We start from the raw sequence: 20,117 nt of genomic DNA, 5'->3' as shown, positions 1-20,117 counted from the left end.
AACTGTTTTGATGTAGATTGAATTGAATCAAAAAAGAATGAATGTATTTTTTTCAGCAGTCAATTTTAAGTGTGTTTCCAGGTCCAAGTTTTTTTTCATTTGTTATATCTGAATATATTATGGGGGAATAGTGTGGCTCACCTCAAATAAGAACATCCTCTCCTAACATAAGATTGAATTATTATTATAGACTTTCAGGGGAAAAGTGTCAAAGTGCTGCTTCACAATGCAAAAGCGACACACTTCGTACTTGAGGCTGTTTTTACTAACATGGATTTGCAGATTTAAATGCAATGTTTTGAATAAGGAATTTCTCTTGGGCTTGACTAAAATGAGAGTGGCATCCTACAGCTCCCCACACCCTTTAATTGATTTAACTGATGCATGAACAGCACAGCAGTGACTGAGCAGAATGCTTATTACAGATTAATGTAAAGTCAGGAAAGCTCTGGAGAGGCCTTTCTCACAGCAGACACTTACCCTTGTCACAGCAGGAAAAGCACAGGTGTAACATTAAAGATGACTGTAATGACTGCGACAAATAGCTTGGGTGCACAACACTGTGAGGCTGAAATCAAAGTGGTTCAGCCATCATTAATTCAGCCTTCAATAACTCATCGGGCAATTTGACATGCCTATTTCCAGAGTGCAGTAGTACAGCAGGACGGTCAGAATACCTCTCTGGAAATTACATATGTGGTTTTACATGTGTATGGGCTGGGGAGCCGGGGGGCAGTTAGCCTTGCAGTGCCTGTGTTAATGGAGAGAGAGGGGGGCCTGCAGGATCCTGTGTGTCAGCAGCCTGCATGTGAGAGACATTGCCTGGCGGAAGTGCATCACTGGCAGATGTCCAAAAGCCTCCCCCTCCACTCAACCAACCCCCCCTTTACTCCCCCTTTCCCTTCCTGGTCTATCTTCCTCTTTTGTCTCTGAGCACAGAGAACACAGAGTCTCTTTAAGGCAGCCACTGGGAAAACGTATGGAGCTGTTGCAATCAAGGCCACTGTTCTTCCTTTGTGCTTTTCCAGTTGACAAGTACAAGAGAGGAGCTGCTGGTGTGAAATCCGCATGTTACACTGTATGTTAGCCACTCTTGCATCATAACTACGTACATAGTCGAAGCATGTTCTTCTGCTGCCTTTCGTGCAGCTGTGACAAGGGATGTTTATTTACACTCTGTGAGGAAACTCCAGCTCCAGTGACACAATCGGGCGCAGAGGCAGCACGACTCTGGTTGGACCAAACCGGTGTCAATCACCAGTTCTGGGAGTGGGAGGAGTCTTTGTAATGAAGTTGACACAGAGGAGCTTTGCTTCTCTCTGAGCTCATGGAGGGATATCAGCACAGGAAATGCGTTGGGAGGGAGTAAACACCTGCTGCTGCCTCCCCACACAAACACACACGCACGCACACACAGTCTCCAACGCAGGCACACAAACCAGACACAACCGCATGCGTGCTAAAGCACAGTAACCTGCTAAGGTTGGCACACTTTAGTTTCTCTGAGGTATGTTTGATCAACATTTAACACCACAACTGAAGTCCAGCTGTTGACTTTGTTGCCACGGCAACATCTAGGCTACATGGCACATAGTAAGAAACCAAACTGAATCAGTAATAATTGTTGAATATTTAAAACGTAGCAGTCGTCTGAGCTTATTAGATGGTGGTTTATTTTGAATGTGAAATATGTGGTTAGCTCCTCTATCAACACACCCATGATTTGCCTCACAGGGATGCAGGGAGCACGGTGGTCATGTCCTTTTTGTCTCCATCTCACTTCCCAGGCATGGAAGAAACGCTGGTTTATACTTCGCAGCGGCCGCATGAGTGGTGACCCTGACGTACTCGAGTACTACAAGAACGACCACTCTAAGAAACCCATCCGAGTCATCGACCTGCACTGCTGTGAGCAGGTGGACGCTGGCCTGACCTTTAAGAGGAAGGAGTTCCAGGACAGCTTTGTGTTTGACATCAAGACCTCAGACCGCACCTTTTATCTTGTAGCTGAGACCGAGGAAGAGATGAACAAGTGGGTCCGCTCAATCTGCCAGCTGTGTGGGTTCAACCAGTCGGATGACAACCACGGTAGGAAGCCCTGAGCTGTTCTCGCTGCTCTATTACTGTTGCTGTTTTAACACGTGGCAACGTTAGTATTTTTCTAATTTGTTAACTGGGCCATTGTGTCAATAGATAGTTGGAAAAACTGAGCTGAAGTGACCCGCACATTTTTCTTTTCTTTTTGTTTCTATCCATCTCTCTCTTTTAGCCAAAAAAAAATCAGTTTTGGCCTGTTTTTATCTTAAATTAAATATCCAGTACATGAGAAGAGAATCATGCTTCTAGCATTAGGAAGTACTGAAAGTATGTGCTATTAAACAGAAAATGATGATAATCATTATTCAAAATATTTATCAAGCAAAACTTTACAAGCACATTTATGACTGTTCTGAAAGACTGATTCTCATTAACAGTAAAACAGTTCATATAATGTGTGCATCATGTATCTTTTTGGAATTAATATAAATGTTTTTTGAGCAGATTTGTCTCACTCTTTGCTTTTTGGTTTTTTGGAACAGCTTGCATTGCATCTTAGTTTTCACAAAAATTCTGCAGCAGAGGTCTCGCTACATGATCTCTTTGGAGGTTTTTTTTCCCCCGTCTTTGTTATTTGAGAGAGTGGAATAGGAACATCCCTGCCAAACAAATGGACACAGTATCTGAGAGTGTTATTGATTTTTCTCTTCATTTGTTTGGTTAAAGAAGGGTCTCATCTCTGCCTCTGCCTTGTGTTCAGCAAGATGAAAATTCTTCTTCTGGATATGAGCCATTTTATGATTTAGTGTCAAATACACAGGCTCAGTTTTGTGTTTTTTATTTATTTTTTACCTATCTAGTGTTTTTGTGGATGAGACTATGTTGGTTCCCTTCGGGGCAATCAGTGATGGAAAAAAAAAAAGAATCCATTGGTGGCACCGTACAACACGTTGGTAAAAGTGCCAGATTAGACCAGCGAATCAAATCATTTTTATGCTGTAATATTCATGGGTTCAAACTCTTCGGGGCAGAAAAGTCAGAGTCAGAGATTCATGGAAGCTATGATCTGTTGCCATTAGAAAACAAAACTACAATACTGCTTCATTATGATGACTCAAACTTAAAAACGCCTCGTAGCTCTTCTCCTTCAAAGCAGCAATGAGTGGGGTTTTTTACACCTTATGGGTTATTGTAGGTCACGTTATCTAAAGGTTGAGTAGTCAAAGCATCCATGTATCTCTCTGCCACAAATGAGAAATTAAATACATTCAGTACAGTGTATGTTCCCCCAGAGTTTGTGAAAAAGCTCCTCTTATATTCTTACTCTGGCTCATCCAGATTGCACTCATGCTGTTGTTTTCCCTCCATCTGGCAGCTGGTGGACGTTAATCTTTGCGCACATGGTTGATCATCTGTAACATGCAATATGTCCAGGTGTGGAATCAGAGAAAAAAAAAGAAAACATCTGTGGAGAGAGTGTAATAATGTTCACATCATGAGGGGATCCTGCTGGTCCAAGTTCAATAATTAGCAAGGTCCTGTCAGGAATCTCAAACTGTATCAGCAGCAGTAGCCAGCAGGGTGTGGCTGGGAGACTGGAGGAGTCAGAGAGTTTATGTCATGACAGCTGCATTAGCGATTGTGGTCCTTTGACTGTAAACATCACACCAGTTTCTCATCTGTTTTCAATAAAATGTTAAGTCAGAGTTTCTGAGAAACTTTATCAGAAACTGTGAACTCTCTGTGACCGTCCAATTCCATTTTTAAAATATTAAATTACTAGGGGGCAAATAGTAAGTAAATGTTACACATTGTAAGCCTCCTTCTCTGTGCAAGGGTATTCTCAGAAAAAACAATTCTTCCATGTAAAATTATGGCTCCTTGAGTTATTTGTGCTGGGGGGCTGTAATTTTCAGAGAATCACTGACTGACAGTGACAATCCATTATAAACCAAAACACCTCTTGATTCAGTGCTTTGCATAGGCGTGATCATTATTGGGGATTTTCTTAGTGAACTCTTACTACCTAGAAATACAACATATAAAGCTCTTCTTATCCTACAGTGCTCAATATTCTCATGTGCTTCAGTAATACTTTACCATGTGTGCATGTTTGAGCTGTGAACTAAACATCCACTAGAAAAGAACTGTAGATGTTATTGTATATCTGTTCCCCAAGGGCATAGCTGCTCAATTTATCACTGGTTCACTATTACATCATTATAGCTGTCTTTGGTGTGCGGAAAGGCAAAGAAATTTATTAAGAGAAGGAGCCATAGATCTGGAGGTGGTTAAGAAGATCGTTTAGAGTTGACCCAATGCTGCTCTGTGTTACAGACCTAGCAGCTGAGTGTGTTTGTTCACTCTCCTGGACTTCAGCGCTTCTTCCTTCTGGTGTCCTTTTCATTTTCTGCTCTCGCTCCTGCTCTTTCTATCTTTAACAGACACACCCGCACACAAACAAGTACATGTAAGATCACAACAGTTACCCTTGTTGTAAAACTAACTTGGCATGAGATACTCTTCCAAGGAATAAGCTGTTGACTTAAACACACATCTCATCTTCCTCTGAATAACTTCTGTCTGCTCCCATGTGTGGTATCAAGTTATTGTCAGTGTGCTGGTGGAAATAAATACTCACCTCCTCCAAACTGTTTATCCAAGCTACCTGTTCTATGATCATGCAAAGGGGTTTTATAATCTCTACACATAATAAATCAGCCATACTATGTATTTTACTGTAGATACTTTGATACATACAGCTAAACGGAGGAAATGGATCAGTAATGGTTAAGAAAAGATGAAGGTAGATTGGACTGCATATGATCAAATTATAATTTATAAAGTAACCGACTAAGCTCTGCTTCAGCACTACATGTGAGTGTGTTGTGCAAGGTGCACAAGCAATTTATCCCACGTAACCTGCCACGTTGTATTCGTCTCCTTATCTTCTTTTAACCTACCTCGTCCTTTGTTTTTATGCTCTATGTGTTTTTTCTGCTTTCCTGCTCTGTGTATGATTTTAAGTATGTATGCCACTGTGATCGGCAGTTGCAATTTCATTGTATTTTAATGCAGTGACAATAAAGGCCTCTCCTCTCACATAAACATTTAAAAAGGAATTCATCAGAGCAGTGTTCATCTTTGAGAAAAACAAAGAAAGCTTCCTGGTTACTGGGGTCACGTGGCAACAAATTCCATTTCAAACAACAGTCTCACCATGTGGAAAATCTTAGCACATTTGAAAGAGCTTTTGCCCAATCTGGCTGGCAGAAAGTACCTGTCAATGATAAGGTGTATTATGAAGCTAAACAGAAGGCTGTAGCCATACTCAAAACACATCGGTGTGGTTGTCTGAGATTCATTCTCATTGTACTCTGCAGCCATAATGTCATATGGGCTATGTTCATACTGTTCAAAAAGATGCAGTGCCAATAAGAAGTCACGAATGATTTTGAAAATGATTAACTGATGTGATTAACTAGGCTACACAATAGTCTACACATCTTTAGACGTTCTGTCTGCATCTTGATCTAAAGTTACATTTCGTTAGTCAGGGTTGGCCTCTGCCACCAGTAGTGAGCGGCCTGTGGGAACCGTGAGGAAGGTTGGCCAAGGGCAGCACATGACGGTTCAGTGTTACACAACTCTTGAAGGCAACTCTCACTCTCTCTCCTTCATTGTGTTGTCTCAATTTGTTTCTGTTTCTCATTCCCACACATGCATTTTCCAGCCAGTTCTTAGATCGATGTGATGATAGTGCTCATGCTTTTACAATCTTTCCATGTCCGAAAATCCTACTTTAAAATTTTACTGTCGACATTTCTTTTCAAATTGATTTATAGCTTATATTTTCAGTAATCCATTTGTGGTGGTGGTGTTTATACATTAACTTTGTTGTATGTGCTTCAATTTTAATGAATTGTTTTATTAAACTAACATTCATTAAAGTAACAGACCTAAGGTATAATAACTTTGAATATATGTGCATTTCAAAATCAGTATAAGCATACATACCTTATATAAATGCAAACACATGCCCTCTCCTTTGGCTTCTTACTCTCTCTGCACATGCACGTCTGCCTTTTCCCCTCCCAAAGTGCCCTTTGTCTGCATTGATTTTTGTTGAAATAATGAGGCTCCATGGCACTGGAAGGTCAGGTTTCTGCTGCCACAGAGCTGTCTGAGGATGGTTTGCTGTTGTTGCCACTGCTGTGCATCCCATTATACCACTGGCAGCATCTGAAGGATTGCTGGAAACCAGAGACTTGAGAATGCATTGTGCACACACCCATCATCAAAATCATCAAAGTGGAGGGCTGAAATTTATGTCTGTAAAATAAATAAACTGACAGCATTGGGGAAGTGCAAAGTGCAAATTTGGTTTAGGTTTAGTGATGCACTTTATTTTGTTTTAACTCCTCATGTGAGCGCATCTGTGGTTGTCCCTCAACTAAATTTAGAAACCAAGACGTTTGAGGAGCACTGGGGATTAGCATAGCACCTCTGATTGCCTTACACATGTATGCACTGAGTTACACGTTTGTCTAGTTCTCACAATCTGTTAGTGGGTGATAGTGCTGTTGTTATCAGATACTGATGGCTGGGTGTGTGGCGTGTGTCTGCACCCAGGGAGACCCACCCCCAAGCACAATCTAATGAATGGAACATCATCTCGTCAATCATGGGCTTTGTTCTGCTCTCTCTCGCCTGTTTGAACTCAGAGACGAGGATAATCTCAATGAAGGGATGAGGTTTTTAACTTGTCAGCAGTCCTCTTTTCTTTTCTTTTCTTTTCTTTCTTTTTTTTTTTGGCTTTTTGTTCCATCTTTTGCTGGACAGTTCCCACTCTGTTTTGTTTCCCCCCTCTATATTTTGTCAGTTTCCCTGCGTGTCCTTTGGAAAAAATAAAATAAGTCTTTTTCAGTTTAACTGTTAAAATGGTGAGGAATGGAAAAAAGAATAACTACAAAGTCAGCATTTCCAGCAGCAGCTTCAGTAGACACATGCATTGAAAAGTAATCAAACCAAATCTGTCACAGGGGGTTCACATTTAAGCCAGTTGTGAAGCCAGATTGATGACTTGTTGACTACAACTGCAGATCTCAGTATGGCGTAAAAAATGTGTCTGTGAACGTAGCCGCCTCCTTGATGATCCTGGCCTCACCGGAGTGGCCACTTTCCAACATAATTAAATTCTGTTGAGGCTAAATTGTGATCTACCCGAAACTTCCCTATTTGCTCTTGCGTCTTACAACAAAAGAGGGAGAGATTTGTAGTGTCAGTCTAGACTTACCAGCAATGATTAAAGAGGAACCTGCTGGAAAGATAGTAAAGCTGTGCCCAGTGTTTGTTTTTCTCTTCCAACACTGACTGTGCCTAAGAATTGTCAGTTAAAAAGTGACTGGTACTGGCAACACATAAACCTTCCTTGACAAGACAAGAATTTCACTGAATGCAACAAACTAAAAACACCAATGCAGTTGCACAATGTTGTGAAATCAAATCAAGGTTTTTTAGACATACAGTACGTTCTGCTGGAAGTAAAAGCATATTGTAACCTCAGTTCTAAGCCTCTGATGTTAAAATGTTCCACATGCACAACTCTGTCCCCCTCAATTCTTGTTCATCCTAGATTATCTGGTCTTCACCATCTATCTGGGTAATGGGTATGTGTAGTACTTTTTCATTTTATATTGGCATCAAACCCAGTTGTTCAAAGGACAGGTTCAGTAGCAGTCTGTTGGAAAGCAAAATCACTTTAGATGGAGCCGGTCATCCAACCTGCAGTTGCAAATGCATTATTTTAGAATAGGACTTCTCCTCTGTCCAAATATTTAGATGCCATCCAGTTGATGTCTGTAGATGTTTATACATGTCTTCATTTTGTAATCGGCAATTTGGAGTGTAATCCACTCTCTGTCATGCGGCTAGGCCTGTCTCCTCTGTCACGCTATGATACCTTCACTGTAATTTGTAGGCTGGTAGCGTGAGCACAGATACAAGTGTAATTGCATAGCTGCCTCCTTTTATACAGGAGCATAAAGATAATCCATGTTCCTGTTAAAATACAAATAATTTCATGATAGACTTACTATATGTGTTACCGAAGGGAAGTGGGCTAACTGTCCACCAGATAGTATGGTGTAGAACAGCACTTATTACTGGAAGTTATACAGGTGAAGGAATGGGATGGCCAAGATTGCTTCCTACGAATGACTTAGTTATAGGTTGTGAGACAAGGAAGAGTTATACATGAAAATATGGGGCCCTTATACTGCAGCATCTTGATACAATGGTGGATTGCGCCCTTACGGTTAACTCCTGTCACCAGTCTGCATTTGTATGTATATATTTTATAGGTGTAGGTATACTGTCACTGTTAGACTCCCTCTGTGCATTTGTTTGTCTTTGTTTTAGTTTTTTTTGTCAAGGCTCTGTTTGGGCTTGGTTTAGGGTATGGCATGTATGCGTATGTCTTTTCTTGTTGAAAACTAATAAAAAGTTAATTACAAAGAGATACAAATAATTTACATTGTCAGCTGTTTGTAGATCACTGGCATGGCTGCATCTCCACAGTCTGTGCATCCTTAAAAAAAATTATTACAGAAAATTAATCTAACAAATCTATCGGATGGCATTCATTAAGTGATTTATTGATATCGGTGGAATCACTGGGTCTGTGTTGTCAATTGTTTATTTGAAGGACAGTGTACAACATCAAAGTCTGTTTTCAATTTTTGATCCAGCCCAATCATCTGCAGAAACAGACCTATCTGACTAAAATGTTTTTTTCCCTCCAAAAATAATAACCTGGGTCTTCATAAACACACTTAAGTTTAGTGGAACAATTGTGGAGCATCCTGACTGAATTACTACTTTGTGTATTGTAGTTGAGAGCATAACAAGTATCACATTCTCCACTCATCATGACCTCTGTGTTCCCAGCCCAAACTTTGTTATTTTCCCATTCTGTAATGTACTGCATTGTCAGAGCAAATTACCCTTTGGTTTTTGGGCTGTGTTGGCTTCAGGCAGCTTCACAGCCCTTTCCAGGTGAGCCTTTTTCCGATGACAGAGTGAAAACTTCAGCCTCCGCCAGGAATGGTCTCAACTTTTCATCTCCATCTCTTGTCCTCAGCGCTGTTTCACAGCTGCAGTAGATATCCACCCATCACCTTGGACAAATGAGGTCAGAGCGTTGAAAATGAGCTGCTGTTTTAGATTTGGCCGAACTCTGTAACTCACCGGCCCTGACGAGCCCTGAGCCTTTTGGGAGTGATTGATCAGTCTTGTGTTTTCAGGAAAATTGATGTCGCGACTCGCGATGTGGTCGAGGGGTGGTGCTCACATGATGCCGTGGAGTGAGCAGGCACAGGAGAATAATGTGATCAGGGAATGCTCCTGTGTGTCTGCTCTGCTTGATGCTCTTCTGAGCTGTTTTCCAGGGGAAGATGAAACAGCCATGTCACTTTGTTCACTTCAGGCTAACTGAGAGAGTGAGGATGCCATTTTCCCTCTTGCTGTGAAGCACCATGCTCCTTCAGAGCTAACAGCTCTTCCCTCAGTGCCTATAACCCATCTCTGCCAGTGCCTCAGCTAGCATCTCTTCTATCCATTTATGTCAGTCTCATTGAAAGCTCCCAACCCCCTCTCTGACCACACATGCAAATGGACTCCACTATGTGGCCTCCCGGGACACAGTGTTGCTTTAAAGAGCCACTGGTCCAGCAAATCCATGCAAGAAAACAAATAATGTATGCACATACTCGGAACAAACGCTGACTTACTCAGGTAGATGCACTTTTCAAGGGCGCTTCAAACCCACTGCCTGACCTTTGTGTCATAAGATGGCCTCCTCCACCGCCAGGTCTTCCTGCAAAGCCATCACATATCTGAGGTTAATTTGCAGAATTCATTGTCGCCGTCTCAGGCCAGAGGTTTCATAAGAGTACAATCTCCATTAATGAAATTGCATTTTTCTAGTGCTCAAATTGGAGGCAGGTGGGTGGCACCGTAGATTATTATAATTTATGGAGTATTTAAGGAATGATTGCAATCCTGATGAGAAGCATGCAACTGCTGTATTGGGAAAATTCAAATGTTTCCTCTTCCTTCATGTTTCCATCACACCACCCTCTCAATTCAATAGGTCAGCAGTATTTTCTATTTTTATATCTCATTTCAGATTAGATTATCATATGTCCTCGGCTAATTCTGGCTGGACTGAGAGGAAATGAGCACCCTACAAAGACGTTCTTGTCCTTAGTGATCCAGCAAGGTTCTAATTTTGGCCCCCTGAGACCAGCAGCCAGCTTCTATTAGATTATGGTCACGGAGCAGATGAGACAGTAGGTGATGTATTATAGAGCATAATTGGAAGATTGCTCATGAATTTAGGAGCACTTTGACCCAGAATAGCCATATGTCACTCACCAACCAAAAGGGTCTTTTAATGCATTGCTAGTCTGATGTTTGTTTCCAGCTGAGGAATGTCGTGGGAAGAACTCTTTGTGTCTTTTAAGTCCCTTATTTGATGTCAACATTTCAGCTTGGTTGTAGAAAATGCTGTTTCTGGAAACAACATCAAGCTTGCAACTCAAAAAAAAAAAAAAAAAAACTTCAATCAGCCTTTTTTCCTCCCATATTTCTACTTGTGCCAGTCCCTTTCAGTTTTATTACTTTTTCTTTGTAGGTTGTTGTATTATAAATCACTTCTCACGTTGGTTAATAAACATTTTTCCACCTTACATTGAGCGTCACAGTACATTAGCCAGTGGAGGGAATATTACTGGAGCCACCTAGGGCAAAGTTCCAGTGTTTTTATTTTCTGCTCTTCTCTGTTTTTCTGTGTTGTGGTTCTACTGACTTGATGGAATTGGTTCCCAGCGGTAACATACATCATCAGACCCATTAGTGTCAGTGATGAGCCATGTAGGCTACTCCATCAGCAGACCAGACCACTCGTCTTTCATCTCGTTTTGATCCTGACATGTCATGTGTGGCAGTTAATCAAAAATTATTTAGGCCACACAGAAAAAAAAATTCTCTTCTGAAAACATGCACACACACTATTAACAAGATTATATTTATCTTTTGTATTTTTAAAGCATCAGGCCTGCTTGTGTTTTTCCATGCTTGTGCTCTCCACTCTGGCAGGGTGGAGGAACTGACTTTCTACAGTAAATCAATATATCTACCCATGTTAGTGGGCCTTGCGCTCACCATACTGGATGAAAGCTTTTACAAAGCTTTTTGTGGAGAAAGGAGATGATGCCTAAACAGCCTATGGAGAGTGGGATCACTCAGAACAATGGTGTAATTGAGGATCATTGGGGGGAGTCCCTGCTTGTGTGGCTGTGGGCCTGGGCATCTCACTGATGTCCACTGGCCTGGAGACCCCACTGCAGAGGCCTCTCTCCCCGAGGCATGGATGTGACCTCATTCAGCTAACTGGGCTCCAGAATATCCCCCACCCTTGAACCACTCCACATGCATACACAAATGCTCACACACCACGCCTGTGTGTGTTTTCTGTTTTTCTCAGTGGCTGTGGTCTTTCTGTATGGTCAGCTCACATCATGACTCATGGAACATTGTCCTCCTCTTAAGAGGCTGTTTGACCCTTAGCCTGCTTTGTAAAGGTTTGATAAAAGAGGAGGAGGAGGATAAAGTAAAAATGGAAAAATTCATGTACAGTACATCAGTTAGTAAAATAGTGGGAGGTTTTTTTTTTTCAAATGTAATTTAAATTAGAACTGTAAGTAACTGATTGGCAGAATTTTGCCAATTTTGATAATCAATTAAGTATTTAGTTAGACATGCCAAACATACAGTGGCATCAGCCTAAAAAATGAGAGCTTTGAATACGTATGGCAGACCAAATGTACAGTTTATCGTTATCTTAGCATTTTTTCACAATTTCTGACATTGTGTACATTTACAAATCAAAAGAGTTATAGATTAATGATAAAGGGTAATTATTGCATTAAATCTCATTATATTCATATGCTTGTGTAAAACCTTGCATATAGTGTACAGTGAAATAGAGAGATTAGATTCAGCAGAGGATAATTTTCCTCTCTTCCATCAGCTAGTGTTGCACACAGCACCATGGGTCGATGGATCAGTGGGCCGCCCACTCTCTACTCCTACATCTCAGTGTGCGCCTCCTCATTTTGGCCTCCTGCCCAGTCTATTTGCAGTATCCCCATCTTAGACTTGCTTTTTCTTTTGTAGCCTTTCAATGCAGATATTAGGGATGTCACACAGAAACAATAAGACCATGTTGTTCTCACAGTCCCACTGTGCAAAACACTGGTCAGCTCAATAAAATCAAACAAAGCACATTGACCCTGGTCAAAAGGGATAAGTTGGATCATGTGCTTTTGAACCACTCACTCCCTGCAGCCCAAAAAAAGCAGATGGATAATGTTTTCTCTCCTCCCTTGAGACAGATCCCTCTTCTCTATTGATTAGAGAGCAGACTGAAAGCCCCTGAATACAAAACTCCTTGCAAGGCAAGGTCATGCAGAGGCTTAAACCCCTCAAATGAATTACACACTGTCCTTTGACTCCAAGGATTTTGACAATTAAAGGAAAATGTTTAAGTATGATTACTTGACTGATTATTAATTTCTGCTGCGTAAAGATTGCACAGCATGTCCAAGCTGAAGAGAAAATCTCAAGTTGAGCTGGGTTTTTGGGGGAAAAACCTTTTGTGAGTTAAACAATCAATAACTCAATTTTCTCCCGTTTGCAGATGGCAGGTTACATCATATGCCCCGCTCTGGCGGTGCAGATGTCACCGGCTCCATGGCCCCTCTGACTGGAGAACGCAAGTCCTCTGCCCCCATCCACTCCAGCCAGCCAGTGCTCTTCACCTTCGATGTGCCTGTGCGCCATTCACACCACAGCTCCTTGTCCAACAGTGCACCCCAGGACTACCTCCTCCTCCACCAGTGCATGAGCAGGAAGACAGAGAGTGCACGGTAAAGGTCATGACCCACGGGCGTCCTGTGTCAGTTTCCTGTTATCCGTTAATGCAGGTCAACATACAGGTTTATGGCGCTTCCTCAGCTTAGAAGCCCCTGAGGGTTAGAACTACTGTTACAGGGGGAAAATGAGCTAACTGCTGTGTGTGTGTGTGTGTGTGTGTGTGTGTGTGTGTGTGTGTGTGTGTGTGTGTGTGTGTGTGTGTGTGTGTGTGTGTGTGTGTGTGTGTGTGTGTGTGTGTGTGTGTGTGTGTGTGTGTGTGTGTGTGTGTGTGTGTGTGTGTGTGTGTGAGATAGAATCTGCAAACAAGCAAGATTTGTTTATGTACTAAAAATAAGAATGAGTGAAGATATGTAATATGGATACAAATCTTAAGTATGGTGATGATTATTTAAGGATAACATGATCATGGCTATTTCATCATTATGTTAAATCCATGTAAATCCAATAACACCATAAAGCAGAATAGTGACATTGAAACAACAAAATATGCACAAGAGGTGTGGATCCTCGTGGAGGATAATGTAGTATGTATTTACTGTACAACACATCTTGGCCATGTGCTGGGTGGGGGAACAAAGGGACAAGCGTTTATATTAAATGCATCCCCTTGTTTTCCATTAGCATTCACCTCACCTCCTGTTGCCATAATGCCCACTCCCAAGAATCAAAATGCTGCTTTAATAATGATGCCATTCAGTAGATAGCCATCACAGTAGATGATCAATGAGGTTGAGGCTGCAATTCATCACTCCTATGTGTTCAGACTCGCCCAGGATAGAATTGCCCTCTCAGCCACACAATTTGCACATAAATCTGCTGTGTTGGGCCCCTTTGAAACCCAGGAAATCAAACCTTGCAGTCCATCTCATCAGCTTTATGCAGATATTTCTGTCACTTGCTCGCTTGCTTCTGCTCCGTGGGTCCTGCTAATTAAGACAGGCATCTGGTGACAGGGTATGATTCACGTCAGAATAAAATTGGTCTGATGACCAATGGTATGAATTAATCAATGTAAAGAGCCTCCGTTGAGCCACGATGATGGAGGGCAGAGAGACGAACAAGATTATTGATTGATGATTGGAAATCCTGAGGAGAGAGAAAAAAGAGGAATTCATGAAACTCAGCATGCCATCTGACGTGAAAAAGAAACAGCAAAATGTTCTGTCAATATTAATTGTATTACCTTGATGCATTATTCATTTAAATTGTTACAATTAGAATCAAGATTGAGCACAACCATCAGAGGCCTGCAGTGTAGCTACCACATGTGAATCAAGTTTAAAGAGAGAATAGATTAGCACAGGCATGAGGAAATGATTCATTGCAAATATCTTATCTTTGCATTGGCCAGCTAAGATGGACCATTGCTCAGCTAACTGGCTAGAAATGTCTAAGCTGTTCGGTTGCTGTAGTTGGCGCTCAAGGTCAAGCCCTACAAAGGAGCCAGAATAAATGAGGCATGTCCCTAGGGTGCCTAACAGAGGCTGACAAACTGTGGGAAAGTCATAGCATTCTCACTCCTAACATCATGAAAGCCCTCTCCCTGTCAACATGCTGAAAACATGTAAACAAATCAGCTTTTCAACTCAATGATAGAAATCCTGAAAACTAATGTTTATGCTGTAGGTGCACAGAGGTGATGACACACTGATGCAGAGGTGAGCTGTTGTTTTAAATATATGCTGAGACCCACATATACTGTAGAGGCAGTTTCCCCTGAAGTGCTACAGTGCCATCTAGTGGCTTTTTGGATAGTTACACTGAAATTGCATTAACTAACTGGAGAAGAGATGGTCTCTGCCTATGAGGGAGAATTCTGGTACGGTGGAATATGAGCATAAGAGTTAAAATGTTTATATGTGTTCATCTTTGTTCATGTTGCAGGAGTGCCAGTTTCTCCCAGGCCACACGAAGCAATCTGTTTATGGGGAGCGACTCTGCTGTGCAAAAACTGTCCCATGGCTTTTCTCACTGTCTAAACGGCATGGGTGCTCAATTGCATGGCTTCTACAGTCTGCCTAAGCCAGGAAAACACCAGTTACCAGTGAATGATGATTCGTCCCAGGAGGCCTGTTATGTGCTTCCACGCGGTTACAGCTCTGAGGCACCGGCTAACAGTGCTTTAGGGGACTCTGAGCTGGAGAACGAGGAGGTTTACACCTTCAAAACGCCTTGCAACGCCCTTGCCACCATGCACAGCAATGAGCGTCCAACCGACAATTACGATCTTCCTACGACACCTGGCTCCTTCTACCAAATTCCCCGGACATTTGACAAGAATCACAATGCCTTGACACCCTCCGGCTCTGAGTCCTCCTGTGCGCCTCCTCCGAGGCCCCCTAAACCTAGCCAGGGCTCAGAGGGGCAGTGGGGCAGTCCCCAGTCAGGAGGAAGCCAGAACGGAGAGATGACGTCCGCGGTGTCGGTTATCCCACGCAGGAATACTCTCCCAGCTGTGGAGAACATCAGGCTGCACAGAGGTACACTGACTAAAGTTAGACTTTTAACTGTTCTCCTAATGAGTTCCTTCTGAATGCTGTTGATTTCTTCTGCAGTTGAGTCACGCAGATCTTTTGAAATCACACGTTTTTACCTGTTTCCTGTTTTCAAATGCATGTCTGACTTAATCAGTCCATCCTCTTGTGGTATTGCAGTGACTTTGCACTTCCTTTTCCTCCCCCACTTTCTCTCACTCTTCCCCTCTTCCTCTATCGTTAATTTTTACTGATTTAACTCTAGCAGCTGAGCAGAAACAAAGGGGCCAGTCTAGCAGACACTGTTCTGTTGAGACACTAATGAAATTCAAGCCATGCAGCCTACTCCAGAATGTTTCGTTCCAGGCTGATGAGCAATAAAAAAAAGCACTTGAAGACACAATGCATAGCCTCTTAGTATGCTATGTTCTCTGCTTTGCAAAGTCCATGCCCAGGCCTCGTATAGCCAGAGGCAAGAATTGACCTGCAACCCTTGTTAGTGAGGCTACAGGCTGCTCACACACCTGTGCTGCAAAGACCAATTATAACCCAGCGAAGCATTTAATTAAATGTCACTCTTGTTCTGTTTGTTTCATTAGAAACATGAGTTTACTTGTTGAAATGTCAGACATTTTTGACTAAATCTGCCTCTGTTGTAGTGATTGCTGTGCACTGACTCATGTAGACTTGTTACTGTACTGTTTCACTTGAGAATATTTTTTCCCCCTTCTAGACACTATGGCAGTGGTAGATATTGATTTCTCTCTTTGCCTCCCTCCACAGGCTCCTCCTTTGAAACTAACAGCCATCACAGACCCATCCATTTCAGCAGCTCAGGCCAGTCCGTGGAGTCTGTCAATGATGGGTTCAGCTCGTACCTGGTGAGTCAGTGTCTCCCTGTTACTGCACTCCCTGCTCAGACAGACACTGTCAGTGGACTATCACAAAATGCATTTCTATTATATTTACTCTCGTTGAGTGTTGCGGTTTTCTTTCTCTTCTATATTACAACCCGGAGTGTTTTAAGAGAGTCATGTGACTTCTGTGTCTTCTAACACCAGCGAACCAAAGCCCCTCTGACTCGCTCAGACAGTGGCAACTCAGATGACAACTATGTGCCCATGAATCCTGGCTCCTCGCCACTCAGCGCTGCCCAGGCTGACAGTCCTAAGAATATCTACATTCCTATGAGCCCTGGGCCACATCACTTTGATTTTCCAGGATTCTCTGCAACATTACCTGCCCGTAAGGGGAGCAGTGCCTCCCTGTGTCACAGGCCGAGCCGTCTCAGCGATGTTACACCGCCACCCATCAACCGTAACCTCAAACCTAATAGGAAATGTGAGTTTTTGGCAGTAGAGTTTTCACAGATCCAAAAGCATGGGTTTTAACTTTCTTCACCATTTTCTGGCTTCAAATCCGATCCAAAGTCTGCTTTGTTAATTGTATTACCAAGACAATGTTTTTTGTTGACACTGTCTGCTCTTGTTTTCCACAGCGAAGCCAACACCTCTTGATTTGAAGAACAATGGGATCATTGATGAGCTGCCATTTAAGAGCCCAGTCACCATGTCCTGGATACGGCCCATGTGAGTCTCATATCAGTCGTTCAAGCTATGTTACCCAAGGCCACAAACACATACACACACACACACACACACACACAATTTGGTGGTACAGACTGGTGCTGTATTTTGTTTCTGCCTGAGGTCAGAAGGTAGAAACACTTAGTCCTTTCTACTTTGCTTCAGGCCTGCTATGAACTCCATGTCCTCCCAGCATTGTCGACCCATCTCTACACAAAGCATCACCAGCACCGACTCTGCAGACAGTGAGGAGAATTATGTGGCTATGGTAAGTCCCAATATCTGAAGGGGAGATCAGGAGAGCACATTGTGTTCTTTGTTTTAATGATCCACTTGTTTGCATGCTACGCTAACTCACTGCACCCTGTGTGAGTAAAACTCTCCCTTCCATCCCCATTAGCAGAACCCAGCATCTACCTCTCCAGCCGTGAGTGGCACCAGCAGCCCGGCCCCCAGGAAGTGTGGTAACGTGGACTACCTAGCACTGGACTTCCAGCCCGGGTCACCCAGCCCACACAGAAAAGTAAACAAATGATTTAAAAGAGCTATTTGTAAGTTCTGTTATTGCTACATAGTCAGCATTGTTAACTCTAAAAACAAATGTTGCAAGTTCAGCATCAAACCTGATTTATTTACTCAGCGAGAGCAGTCTCCGTGGGTGGAAAGCACATGTTACTCTTGTGTCTATCCCTTCTTTTCTTCTACTGAAGTTAGTATGCTAGCCAGCTAACCCCCAGTCAATCTTGTCACTCTGAAAGTGACTCGCTCAACATCTGGAATAGTGCTGCTATTAACCCGTTGTTTCATAAAGCCTGCGACAGCCAAGTCTCTTGTCAAGCAACAACCATCAACAACCGCTTCCGGCAAGAAAACACATTCGACAGCAGAGGAAACTTAATTTGTTACAGTATTTGTTTTATTTCTACCACAGCTCAGTCCACCCTCAGGCAGCCAGAATCTCACTCCTGCCTTATTTATTTATCTTTCCACAGCCCTCTACATCCTCTGTGACCTCTGACGAGAAGGTGGACTATGTGCAAGTCGACAAGGAGAAGACCCAAGCACTGCAAAGCACCATGCAGGAGTGGACCGATGTGCGGCAGTCTACTGAACCTGCCAAAGGGGTCAAGTCCTGACACTGACCTCTATACAAACAAAAAAAACAACAAAACAAAACAAGATTCCAATGTTAAATCAAGCATCTCCAGTGTCATGTTCCTATCATTGCTATGAATACTGGTTGGGCTTGATTAAGACTGAAATGTTTGGACAAAAAGCCATAACCTATCCTATGCCTGTTCTCTGTGATGATTACTACTGCAGTGCACTGCTAACTTGCAGGATATCAGGCCATATAGGTGAAGCGCCCTGCCAAAGCTCTTCATGCAGACTGTTATAACAGTGTATGGACAATTGATAAAATGTATGAAATATATCATCCTTACTTATCAATCCATCCTTTACAAATTGAAAGTATGTCGTCAAAGCTGTCCCGCCCATCTGCTCTGCACCAGTCTATCATTTTTCTCTTTTTTGAATCAAGTAGATAATTTGCGCAATTGCTGCCATTTAACACAGAAGCAGAGGCTAACTGGTCAATAACCATTTTAATAAACTGTAAGGGTATGCTTACTGGTCTCAGGAATGCCAAGATGCACTCCAATTTTGGCATGCAGGCAGACTCTCTCTTTTCACTTCAATCTATCATTTGTGCTGAGTCTTGCAGAAGCAGCAAGGAGATTATTTTCACTGCAGGCAATCATTTCAGCTTAGCAGTGCATGTCTGGTAAGAGGAGGGGGGGAAAATACAGCGATACAAAGGCCTGTGTCAGAAGCCCTAATGATAACTGTGCATGACTGTTGCCTCAGTTTCAATTAAGTATGAGCCCAAACCATATTTAAAAGCTGTCAGGCTGGATGGCAGGCCAATTATTTCAATGCAGGTACAAAAAGTCTGTAACGTCCAAATGTACGGAATGAAGAAAACAAGAGAAACATGAAGACGTATATTGTATCTTTGTAGGTGGCTGTTTCACTTCAGGTTATATTCTAATACATTTCATTTTAATGTGCACTGACCAAGAAAATTATTAAGTTGGAGGAAGTAAAAATAAAGCTCTCTCTCTCTCTCTCTCTCTCTCTCTCTCTCTCTCTCTCTCTCTCTCTCTCTCTCCAAAGACCATAAATACAAGCTAGTAGAAGGGGAATAGCTTATTTATGTTTTCCTGAATCCAGCCATTCACTGATTTATGTCTTAGCTCTTTGATATGCCACACACTACAGCTACGTCTCTGAAGAGTAATTGTTTCCTCTATGTAAATTATTAATAGAATGACATATTTGCGGCACATCTTGTTGACTGTTTGATGCACTTGTCTGAGACAAAAAGTGCACCACAGTAACTTAATATTGTGCTATTCTTGCAAAGATAACCTGCCACAATGAAGATTTGCCAGTGATCATAGTCACTTAAAAATAGTAAAGCAAAGAATGTTTTTTTTTATTTCATAAACTCTTCTATTTGTTTAATTTGCCTTACGTTTCATTTCAGTTTAAACTGTAAATTTTGCCTCAAAGAAATGTAATTATTTGCCATATTATTCAAGTAAGAGCCATATTGTATTTAGGACAACTGAATGATCAGTTTCTCAACTTAAGTCCAGTATTTCATTGTGGGCTGGAACCACTGAAGGGTGAATTCCTGTTTGATCTTAATATGAATTGCGTGGCCATGCAGTGCTAGATGGTATTAATGATTAATTCATTAAGATTTACTTCCAAATGTTTTTCTACCATTTTTACAGCTTTTTGTATTCTTTTTATCATTATTTTTTACTGATGCGTGTAAGCAAGTGATACTCACAAGAATGGAGTCAGGCTAAATTAAGCTAAGTTTGTTACGACATGTATTTTATTCCTTTTTAATGTCCCATTTTTATGATCTATATATGAAATGGGGAGACTGGCGGTTTGAGTTGCACTTGCAAAGCCCTTCCTGGGTGAACTGTGATTCACGAAGAGC

The 20,117-nt window shown here is 42.0% G+C and overlaps 2 protein-coding genes across 2 annotated transcripts in view; one reads left to right on the top strand and one right to left on the bottom strand.

Moving 5' to 3' along the window:
- yap1 (Yes1 associated transcriptional regulator) overlaps positions 1-20,117 on the bottom strand; it is a 139,435-nt gene that overhangs the window by 53,918 nt on the left and 65,400 nt on the right. The window lies entirely within an intron of this gene.
- gab2 (GRB2-associated binding protein 2) lies at positions 1,812-18,470 on the top strand. Its single transcript, XM_083984545.1, has 9 exons — positions 1,812-2,088; positions 12,800-13,028; positions 14,920-15,515; positions 16,293-16,390; positions 16,571-16,850; positions 17,008-17,098; positions 17,261-17,363; positions 17,496-17,618; positions 18,088-18,470. The coding sequence occupies exons 1-9, from the start codon at positions 1,827-1,829 to the stop codon at positions 18,229-18,231; spliced, it is 1,926 nt and encodes a 641-aa protein (XP_083840671.1). The 5' UTR covers positions 1,812-1,826; the 3' UTR covers positions 18,232-18,470.

The sequence above is a fragment of the Trachurus trachurus genome (genome assembly GCF_905171665.1).
Source record: "Trachurus trachurus genome assembly, chromosome: 13".
Classification (NCBI taxonomy): Eukaryota; Metazoa; Chordata; class Actinopteri; order Carangiformes; family Carangidae; genus Trachurus; species Trachurus trachurus.
This window is presented reverse-complemented; position numbering and strand designations above follow the sequence as displayed.

Excerpts from the sequence above, each read along its gene's own strand:
- gab2 (XM_083984545.1), top strand. The coding sequence starts at position 1,827 with ATGAGTGGTGACCCTGACGTACTCGAGTACTACAAGAACGACCACTCT. Across the intron at positions 16,391-16,570 it reads ATGGGTTCAGCTCGTACCTG|CGAACCAAAGCCCCTCTGAC; the intron begins GTGAGTCAGTGT and ends TTCTAACACCAG. Across the intron at positions 16,851-17,007 it reads CCTCAAACCTAATAGGAAAT|CGAAGCCAACACCTCTTGAT; the intron begins GTGAGTTTTTGG and ends TGTTTTCCACAG.